We start from the raw sequence: 11,471 nt of genomic DNA on the forward strand, positions 1-11,471 counted from the left end.
CCCCCCCCCCGTTTTTCTTCTTACAGCACTTTTGTTGTGTATAACTTAAAAGTAAGACACAAGAGCCTTACCTAAAGTAGATCTGTTTCTACTAACGAGCCAACAATGGTACCCAAACAAAAACATAAGGCTTACGAAGAACATGATCGCCACAAAGAGAAGGAAAAGGACATGAAACTTGGAACGTCCATTGGTCAGTTCTCCCTGGAAAGAAAAGCAACAAGTTATAAGAACAAATAACAGCGGGAAGTTCTTTGTTCCTAGAGAGAAGAAAGATATCATCTAAAACTCCTATGTGGAGTCCTCCCACCTTACTGTATAAAGCATGAAGAGACAAAGGAATGATCTGGTTCGTTTCCCCTCCTGTAGCCAAAGCAGAAGGAGGGGGGCTTCGCTACTAACTTTCCCCATGCCAGAGAGGCAGTACAATGACCGCTTCCCACCCGGGCACGAGAAACGCCCCATGCCCACAGGGAAACAAGCAGGCACAAGCTCTCAAAGCCCTGTTTGCGTTCCGCTGAGTTTCCTGCGCGTCTACTAAAATTCTGCACCTCCTGCAGAGGTGAGGCACGCCAAGAACACCTGGCCTCCACGGCTACAGCCATCAGGTAGCGTTAGACCTGAGCAGAGATGGTTTGGAAGAGTTTCAAAGCCAAGCGGGATCTTACAAGCACAAGAAACACTTCTTTCCTTCTACAGTAGGAGAGTCAAGTGCCAGAGCTCCTCATAGCACAGAGGTACAGCCAGGCTGTGGCACCTCCTCGTGACCAAATGCCTTCTCAGCCTTTGCACATCCCATATATGCAGCCACAGAGCTCAACCCTCCGGGCCTTTCTTAGCACGAGAAACAATTCCTGCCAGTGTCCCAGGAGCCTCTCAGGAGGCATTTTATGGAAGTGGTTAGCCGTTAAAACAACAGAAATGTCATAAATGAAGGCACAGCAAAGTTAAGTTACTTAGACACAGTCACACAGAGTTAGCAGCAGAGGGGACATAAAAAAACTGGAGACAAAAGGCCAGTCTCTTACTGGAACGGTCAGTTGGCATTGCTTGCATACGAACGATAATCAATAACTGAATAAGCAGCATAATTTATTTCAATCAACTTTTAAACTGAGAATGGAGTCATACGGGGATTAGAAAACAAGGTTTTTTTGATATGTTCAGTAAATATGTTCAGATCAGTGCAGGATGTTGTACTTCGATACCAAAGAGTCTGACAGGAAAATACCTTAGGGAAGAAATGCAGACCCTCCGTTGACTGAAAGCAAAAAAGTAACAAGAGTGACTAAACCCCACCAGACTCACAGGATAGGAAAAAGTAACCCGATTTCACAACTTACTGTCCAATAATTAATGAAATACTTGAAGACCGTAGACTGTTGCAGCAATATACAAGCAATACAACAAAGAATAGGCTAAGAACAGTAGAAAGAATTTGTAGTTAGAAAATCCAATGCAGTTATTCACCCTGGAGAACAAAAGCAAGGTTGAAATCAGGATATGTACAGCACACGGTGGTAACACAATGAGTACTATATTTTTGGGGGGTTTTATTAAGCCTCTTGATTAGACAACACAATTGCGTCAATAAATGGCTCCCCTTAGTGGTCAAAATTAAATCTCACTAAAGTCTTTCTGCTTTTCACTTGAGGACTTTGTGCTATGCTAAGTGCAAGGACAGTTCATGTATTTGGAATCTGTTTTAAAGTTGGTACCATTGGTAAGTTCATCCCAGAGGCAGGCTCTAATTCCTCCTGCCTGTTTCTTGTCTGCAAAGGGAATCAGATCTGGGATTTGTGTGTCACTTTACTCATCGGCAAAACTCAGGAGCCACATTCAGCGCTGCTTGTTTGGTTACATACAAAACAAATACACCCAAATTTGATAATAATTCTCCATGCACAGAACAACTCTAAAAAGGAACAAGGGAATGGAGAAGAAATAGTAGGTGTTTGTCTCAAAACTCTGGCTTGAAAAATCCTCTACCATTTAGGATTACCAGGGAGGTTCAGGTGGGGAAATGTTTGTGTTGCTTCTGATTCCTGATATCTCCGTTTTTTGTTTTGTTTTGTTTTGTTTTTTAAAAAAAAGGAGTTTAAGAAATTTAGTGGCAGCAATTCTCAGTAAGTATAAAGCTTAATTCATCCATGCACCATCTACACAAACCGTCTCTGACCATGCAGAGGTGGCAGGCATCCTTTCAGCAACAATCCGTGTGCAAATCTTATTATTGAAAGCAACACCCAACTGCATGCGGAAACACTTATATACCCCAAAATAAAGGCTAAGCTGAAGTCCCTTTAAAATTTGAATAATAGTCAAAGAATCAATTATTTAGGTTTTAAATTATGTTGATAAACCAGCTTTTTTACACATGGTTTCTGGAACAAATGTGAACTATCTGTCTTTCAAAATATTCAACTTGTGTAATTATTTTATAAATTTCCCAACATAGAGAGACATATGGTCTAAAATGAAAGAGGCAAACAGACACTATTCAGCGGAAGAAATATATTTAAACAGTCTCTCCTTTCAGAAAACTACAAACCAGTATTTAGAACATACCACGGACAGTGATGATCCATTTTTAGCACACATCTGCAAAAGGACAAACAAAGGAAAATTGAAGATTTTTATTTGGTATGTAACTGCCAACTGCAGATGAACAGCAAAAGACTCTTTTTTTTGTTAGATTTCTATGTGAAACAAACTAAAGACGATATTGTCTATTTGAATTAAGTTAGGTATAATTTTAAGATGGAACACATTACTTTTCCAAGATGAACCAGTGTCCTTGACACTCTGCCAGATAAAAAGAAATGAAAATGATTTCTTCACTAGAGGTCTTAATACTTTTGCAAAACAACACAGGTTAAGGCCTGGAATATTTAAAAAAAGTTAAAAAAAAAGTCAAAATCATACTCTATTTTAACCTGCTTAGGTTAATCAGTTAATTTTTACTAGACGGCACGTTTCCTAGCAACTTAACGCTGATACACGTGGAGGTGTGGGAACTGCAAACACTCCAGGGCCGCAAATAGCAGCAATGCAAAATGCCGACGCTGTCCCACAGGAACACACACGGGCGGCTGCAGCTGCCACAGGGGCACTTGGGGACGTTTCTGTGTACAACGGCACGTGAAGGACCAGCCCATCCCCATAAACTCAGTGGTGACTGTATTCACCTCAGTGAAAAACAATCCGGTAACTTACACAGCACAAACGGAACAGTGGTGACAACGGTCAGGTTTTATGAGCTGGCATCTATCACAGAATCGAATACCTGAAATTAAAGGCATATTAATACAAAATAATAGAAAAGTGTTCTTTTTTCACATTAATTAATATTCTGCTCGTTTCCTAACTATTCATATTCTTTCCTGTATCACCTCAAAAGATGACGGCATTTGCAGCTCATTTGTGCTGCCGGGTCATAATCAGACGAGCAAGGCTCATCATTCCTCTGGAGACTTACAGAAGCGGGGAACAATCCTCACTGCAAAGCATACAACCAGCTTAAAAGCCATAAAACAAAACTGTACGCTTCCCTCTGGTTTCCACATTTACTCAGACTGTACGTACATTCTGTTTTGTTCGTTGCCTGTAGAGCCGTTCTTGACTTCAGAATTCTTTGCCTCGTCTGACAGAAATTAACAGGTCAGAGCCTCCAATATATATGCACACAGATTTCTTTTAAGCTTTGAAAGGAGTGCAGTAAGCACGTAATCACAGAACAAGGTCCAGAAATCTGTTCACAGAATTATGTCCTGCATCTCTAAGCTAGGCTCAGTTTTACGTAAAAACAGTTACAGATTTTGCCATTCTGTTACTGAACGCAGACAACACAAGTAGGCTGTTGAATTGAAAATACAAAGGGTAACATATTGCTTCTCAAAGGCAGCACCTGGTACTCCGCCGAAGAGGAACAGAAGCGTTCAAGGCTTTTTTGTTTTCCCAGACATAAAACCTGAGAGAGAAGGCATCAACATTCCTGGCACAAGAGTTACTCAGGGCATGTAGTGGCATTAGGAACACCCCGTCGGACGGCAGTATCATCTGGACTGCCAGCACATCCTACTTTAGCCTGTTTGATTAGATTTAGAGAAACAAAGCTCTCTGCTCAGCTGACCTCCATTCCCCGTTCGTGTGTACACCGGCAACTTCCTTGCCATTTCAGAGAGAATTTGTCTCTGCACCTCCGGCCTTTCTTCATTTTCGTAGCGCTCTTTGTCAGCATAGGACATATGGTACTGGAAGCAGAATTCATGAGAGGAGCAGTTACCCATGGGGAGCAGAGATAATATTTCAAATAGAGGCAGGTTTGGAAACATTTTTACCTCCCACTCCTTCTAATGAGATTAATCTAATGTGAAAATGTGTTTGTTAAACAGACACAGAGAGATAGTAAGTGCTGGCCAGCCAGAATACTATGCGATACATCAATAAGAAGCACAAGAGTGAAATTAAGATCACAGAACAGCATACTAGAATTGTTACTACAGCTGCCTTAGATTACTGCCTTAGATTACTTTTCTACCAATCAACACTACTACCCATGATAAGGACACTTTAAGCATTTCCCTTGTGAGCAAGAACCTGTCCCCAGCTACAGTTTTATATTTCTAAAACTGGGATTAGTTGTTATTTATAAATTCACATTCTTGTAATTAGGATCAGAATACTGCCACGTATATTTGAAGGGCCACACAAACATCATCCGCATTCTATGGCTCCAAATATAGTGTTTTATTAGTATTTCATAAAGAGGTAATACAGTATGCAAAAAAAAATCTACCAATCCCAGCAAACGAAGTAGTAAATATTTGGTAGAAAAAGAATTGAAACACAAGTCTGCCTCTGACTGTCTTGTGCTCCAACTACTAAATCATACTCTTGTCCTAAAATACACCACCTGCATTAAAAAAACAATACCAAACCCTTCACTAAAGTATTATTCATGAACCAATCTAGTCACAGTCAACCCCAGTTTCTCTTTACCATAGTATGTAGTCACATTTCTCTTTCACGGTGCTGCTGACCAGGGAAGTAGAAGGACTGGAGCTACATGTATACCCAGCACCAAATTAAAAGCCATATGCTACGCACACAGCCACAGTCTTCACTGCCACAGACACACGACATCAGAATCTCAGCATGTTGCAAATGAAAAGGATTCTTCTGTCCCTCACTATCACAAGAAAGCGTCTGACAAATGAAGCAAACTTAACCACTACAAAGAGGCCTGCTCCGGCCGGCAAAGGACTCCCAGCAGAGCGGGCAGTGCTGGACTGCGGTGGGACACCGAATGTTCACACACGCACCACGACAACCTGGCTCAAGAGACCAAGACACCCCCCTGCCATTCCAAATGCACCCGTTCCCACCTGCACAGTAACATCTTCCATGAAGAGTGAAAACCAATCCCAAAGGTCCTTACTCAGGAGCCTCCAGCAAGGCCAGGTTAAGGAAGGACCTCAGGATTTGGCTCGCAACATGCTAAATGCTTGGAGATCAACGACACAATAAATATGGAAGTTAATAATCAAGCATCCTATTATTCTCAGCATGAAAAATCTATCAGCTCCCGGAGCACCTGGAAAGGCAGCTTGAAAAGTTAACACCATCTCTGATTTAAATCATGCTTTCAGGGGAGTTAAAGGATTCTCTGAATGGTAAATGACTTGGTTTTTATGGACAACTCTAGGTCACTTTCCATCTCTTTAGGAAATCTAATCAGTTGTCCAGATCAACTAGACTGAAGGATTTTTAGTTCTCTTTAGCATCCCTGCTTTCGTTCTACAATGAATGAAAAGTACTTGGACTCTTACCTTTTTGCCTGGCTGCACCGGGGGTGTAAAAATAGACTTCCAGTATGTCCACACAAAGAGTACAAAGAGAATATGGAATATTGTAAGATAGGCCACTAAAAAAGAAAACCAAAAACAAAAAACAGAAGCAGAACAATGACTTCTTAAGCAAAAATTTCATTCATGATGGGCATAATTCCAATCTTTCACAACAATAACAAAAAATAAAGGAAGAAAAGGAAGATTTATAGTACCAACGAGTATTACAATACAGCTAAACCTTATGGTCAAAGGGTCAGTAGAATTTCAGAGATCTGTGGCTGGAGTTGGGGGTTACCTATCTCACAAGCCTCCCCTTCTCCACCGGATGCGATTCCATGGGTGAGGAAGAACACAGGTAGAGACTTTACCCACAGGGCTGGTGATAACCCTGTATCACCGGGAATGACAGAATTCCTGTATCTTTCCCATATCCCAGGTACAGGCAAAGCAGAACTGGCTGGTGCTGAGCAGCATAAATGTTAATGCTGTGATACTTCCACATCTCCAAATTTTGGGTTCAGTTGCTACTAAATGCACTCAGAATCACAGCACCATATTACCAGTGTACTGTCCACTCGTGCAATGCATTCTTCAGCACTTGCAAGAGCTGAAGAGAAATAACATGCTCTAGTGGAGCTTTACATTGCCTGAAAAAATCTAATCTCTTATTAAACATCTTTTAGATTTGCAACGTTGATCCAATAAAACAAATCAGGAAAACATCCCCCAAATTGAGCAAAACAGGTCTTGTGATTATTCAGTGTATTCCACTAGAATACATTATCACATGAAATCCAGCATGCATCAGAGTAATCTTATTTCAATATGCAAACTTTATTTCACAGCCTGTGGGCATAAGCAGGCTTACCGTGGTTCAGAAAGCCAAAGGACAGCTACCCTTCAGCTGCACAAACTATTTGATTGTTCTTTCTTTAATATTTGATTCACTAAGACATTATTAGTTACAAGACAGTTTTATTTAAACACACCATTTAATCATAATAATAACCTCATTTTTGCCATTTCATTCAAGCTTCAAATTCTAGCAAACTAAGATTAAAGTAACTACTATGAGTGGAAAGAGAAGTCTAAAATCCAAACACTTCCTAACTTCTTAGGCAAGGCTGACTGTATGGAAATGTAATTGCCAAAAAGGCCAAACACAGCTTTGAGACTTTCTAATGAGATAGCAAATGACCTGATACGCCTCGCAAGAACGTGATGGATTGCGTGACTGATCTGTAAATCAATGATAATTCATTCTTACACTCTTAACTTTGAGATGTTATCCTTATACTACATGCAGGTGGAGCTCAGTCATTTTTTAATTAACATGTAAGGAGATAAATCTTACAACAGGTTTAATTTTGTTGATAAAGCAATACAGCAGCATGTTAGAGGAAGCTGACCTGGAGATGCACTAATAGATAAGGCAACTAATAACTTTCTTCTACTGAATAATCATTAACATCATGCTTTCTTTAGTTTCTCTGTAACAGTTTCAAATATTAGGACAGCTCTCTAGTGCAAAGAGAATTTACGTGGACCACCTTTAAAGTATCGGCTGGCGTTGTTCTTCATGGAACAATCTGCCAGCTGAAAACTGCTACACCTACTTCTACCCTTCTTAACCCTGGAAGAAGAAATGAAAGTTAGAGGCCGACTGTATTAGGCAAATGCCACCAAAGCACCTCCAGAAAGAGAAGGAAGAATACTAAAATGGCCACCAACCCCTTATTCTTAAAACACGACTGTGGCCTCCAACAGCACACCAGTGGAAACAGTCTCATCAACTGATCCTGCTACTCTGCCCAACTCGTTCAGTGACCTCACGACACTGCGTCTGGGACCTCAGCACCACGTCTGTCAGTCTGGACTACCAAATGAAACCGAGAGGCGTTCAAGCCAAATAACAGTGAGACAGAAACCTTTGCTCTAACTCATCTGTGGTAGTAACTGAGAATTACTGTGTTACTACTTAATATACAAATAGTGGTCAACAGAATCAAGAAAAAAATCTTCTGCAAAAGCCTCCCTACAAAAAAAAACACCTTAAAAAAAGCTTTCACTGAAAGATCAAATAAAACAGTGAAAAAAAATTGGCAGGCCACAGAACAGAACTAGTCTTTTCTGTTTAGCTCTTAAAATCAACCCTGAAAATGTAAAACACAAAGGGAGAAGAGGTGTGTGGGTGTGCACAGACAGACATACAGAGTTTTTTCTGAAAGAGTAAAAGGGATCAAGGCCTTTTCATGTTCTTCTGCTTATACTGCGACTAAACAGAGGCATTTCCCAATATATCCAAAAGTTATAGCAAGTCTAACAATGCATGCTGTATACTTCATGAATGTGTAATTACAGGAAGGAAACACTGAAAGAGTATGTTATTTTAAAAAAATTGACAGAAAGTGTTTTTGATATTATAACTAGAACATTTGTAAATCTTTTTACACAAGGACTGAATGTCAAAGGGTAAATTGAATGCACATACCTTTTTCCACAGGGTTGCTCAGAGTCACTGAAAAAGAAAAAACACACGTATGTGTACAGAGCAAATAGAATTCCCAGAAAAGTTTGTGACAAATAACGTTTCTATTTGAAATAGAGCTATTTTAGGAAAAAAGTCCAAATTCAACAGTCAAAAAGAGAGCACATGGTTAATCATAATATCAAAAGCATCCATAACAATTCCTTGTTTACTCACGCAAATGACACCCACAACAAGATGTTCAATAACTGCTGCTTATGCTGTACTTTCCCTTGTTATAAAATATATTTTGTATATGTGTACATTAGAAACACACACACAAAAAAATCCACTGCTGACAGTGATGTGACAAGATTACCAGGGCTCCTCTAGCAACTGCCCAAGCAGCATCTCTGTGCAGGTACTTATCAGCACGTACTCGTGGCCTGCTTTGTACTCGTCTGTAGCTGGTCTTGATCCTCCATTTGTAAGCCCTGCCCCGATGCATTTCTGCATCAGCGTAAATAAAAAATTACAAACTGTCTTGGCTTTGGTCTAGTCAGCAACAATGGATACTCTGTAATGACTCAATTATTTTTACACTTCCTCCTAGCAGAGTTTTTGCAACTCTTCCTTACTTTGCCATAATCATAGGAACAGTCCCTACTCACAGAACCACTCAGAGCAAACAGCAACCAGCAAAGGGTACACTGCTCAATGTCTACTTCTACTGATCATTATTAAATCCACCCATTATATTAAGAGCCATCATCCAAGTTTAACAGAAAAGATAAAGACATCTTTCTTAACTGAAAACAGAGCAGTTTGTGATATCTTGACAGAATACTGTGTGGAAGACAAAGATTGTTTGTGGGATAGGAGCCCCTTATATCAAGCCCATCGCCTTGAATCTCATGATTGCAACTGAAATGTGTTGCTCCTTGGAGGAACAGAGGAATGATGGCCAGAGAGTGGCCACAGATCATCTCCCACAGGCACAGTAATCTTACAAAAATATGATCATACTGTTGGAAGACTCAAAGATTTGAGAGATAGCACATACCAGTGGTGACCCCTTCAGTAACTCAGACAACAGAAAAAGCAGCGATTGAGGGATTGGAGCCTTTTACTTCTAGTCTACAGCCAGCAGCTGGGAAGAGACTCTACTCTCCAAGAGTCACTCTATCATCTTGAAAAACAAACTTGGAAAACGTAAATCAGAGTAGGAACCACGAGGTCCTGCTTTTACTAATGAAAGTAGCTTTTCTTAAAATGACACTAACAATTTTGATCTGCAAGCTTTATGATACACAAGAATGCAGATGAAAAAAAGAGACTAAATATTTGCTGTGTCTCTGCACACTCAATTTCAGATGTACAAGACAGTTAGTAAACCTTTAGTTTTTCCTTTTGTTTGCTGCAAATCAAACTATGAAGAGTACATCACCTTTTCACAAATACCGCCTGGTTCCCTCCTGAAGCACACGTCACACTTGCAGCATGGCCTTTCTAAGGATTTTACTTGAGAAAAGAGCAAACTCCTAAATCAAGATTATATAAAAGGTTTTATCGCAGGACACTTGGTCATTGTTCTCACTGTGGCAGCAAGCACCAACCAGAGATGAAACCAACGCCTCCTCTGGAGTATGACTTGTGGCCATACCAGTCACTGAAAGTTTAAAACCCAGTATCATGAGATACCTCTTGGATATCACCACCACACTACTTTCAATCCTCAGCAGTTGGCACAACTAAAGATGAAAATCAAGAATCCAAACAGAGCATCTGCTATTGGCATGCTTGCAACAGCTGAAATGGCAATACACAGTGGCAATACACAATGGAAAAAAAAGAAGCCAACACATAAAGCCTTGTTATGTTAGAAATCTGGAAGAGAGAAAGTGTCCTGCGAGCTGGTTTTCAAGTAACTGCGAATACCAACAGTTGATGTTCAAATCCTAAAATAACTAATTTAGTCATTTCAACTTCTGTATAGATAACCTCCTCCACAGACAAATAAAATGCATGAGAGAGAAAGATGGGGAAAAAAAAATAGACGGGTGTGGGCAAAGGAGTGATTTTAAGCTGCGATTCTTGGCAGTGAGATGAGCTCCTGCCAGCTTAACCAGCATTTGCAGAATATCGTAGGCCCAATCCAAACCCCACTTAAACCAGCAGAGTCTTTCCTAATAGCTGCACTGAGACTTGGAATTAACGACTGTTAAATATTACTGCATTTGCACAGCACTGCAAACAAAGAATATTTCAAAAGACTAACATCATTTCAGGAAAATACACTTTTTTGTCACTTGATCTGATCAACAGTTACATGCACCTTGGAGATACCGTTCCATGTGAATTCTTGAAAGAAACGGCCCACAATCTCAGAAATGGAATAAAATGTCCGTAAGCATTCGGGGGTTTTTCCTAGCTGCCAATTAAATAAAACAGATCCAAGAAGCTGCATTTAACCTTAGTCCCTATCGAGAAAAAACACCAGGTCTGGCTGCACCGGCAACCCTAACAAAAACCTGATTTAAGTCTGCTGTGCAGTACCAGCAGGCAGCTCTGTTCACAGAAACGCCTCAAACTACCGTTCCGAGCACTCTGCCTTCCTTCATCTGCCTTACCCCCTCCCGAAGAGAAAGAGCCACATGCTGCTCCCCACGCCGTCAGGAGCCCAAGCTACCAGCTCCCCCCCCCCGACCTACCCATCCTCTCTTCCAGGAACGGGGCTTTGTACACGCACTAAACCAGAACATAATAAACACAAGAAAGTTGGCAACTTATATAGTTAGATCGCTACATTAAACTATACAATCGCTAGCCAGTGCCAAATGTTTTCTTTCTGAAATTTACTGTTTGCCATGCTGCTGTAACAAGTTGACTCGTGAGTGTGATTTAGTGTAACCTATGGTTTTTTCCCTTCAGAACGTAAAAAAATGACTGCAACGCCGGGCACGTACTGCTTTTTGTAACCGCGTAAACCAGAAATCACACCCGAACTTTATCACGGGGCGACAATATGGACTTCCACTGCGGGTGCACATCTCCCCGTGCTCACGAACGTCACTTCCCCCGGCTGACGTGAGGACACACAGCGCACGGGACTCACCACCGAGGCCAAGAGCCCCCCGCGCCCCCGCCCCACA

The 11,471-nt window shown here is 40.9% G+C and overlaps 1 protein-coding gene across 1 annotated transcript in view; it reads right to left on the reverse strand.

The window, feature by feature from the left end:
• Positions 1 to 11,471, reverse strand: part of ZDHHC15 (zinc finger, DHHC-type containing 15) — a 25,277-nt gene that overhangs the window by 9,341 nt on the left and 4,465 nt on the right. Inside the window, 9 exon segments of the mRNA XM_009890724.1 lie at positions 72 to 204; positions 1,344 to 1,376; positions 1,378 to 1,471; positions 2,569 to 2,601; positions 3,217 to 3,286; positions 4,133 to 4,253; positions 5,832 to 5,926; positions 8,344 to 8,370; positions 11,031 to 11,067. Of these exon segments, the coding sequence (XP_009889026.1) occupies positions 72 to 204; positions 1,344 to 1,376; positions 1,378 to 1,471; positions 2,569 to 2,601; positions 3,217 to 3,286; positions 4,133 to 4,253; positions 5,832 to 5,926; positions 8,344 to 8,370; positions 11,031 to 11,067 (643 nt within the window).

The sequence above is a fragment of the Charadrius vociferus genome, unplaced genomic scaffold, assembly GCF_000708025.1.
Source record: "Charadrius vociferus isolate BGI_N301 unplaced genomic scaffold, ASM70802v2 scaffold368, whole genome shotgun sequence".
NCBI lineage: Eukaryota > Metazoa > Chordata > Aves > Charadriiformes > Charadriidae > Charadrius > Charadrius vociferus.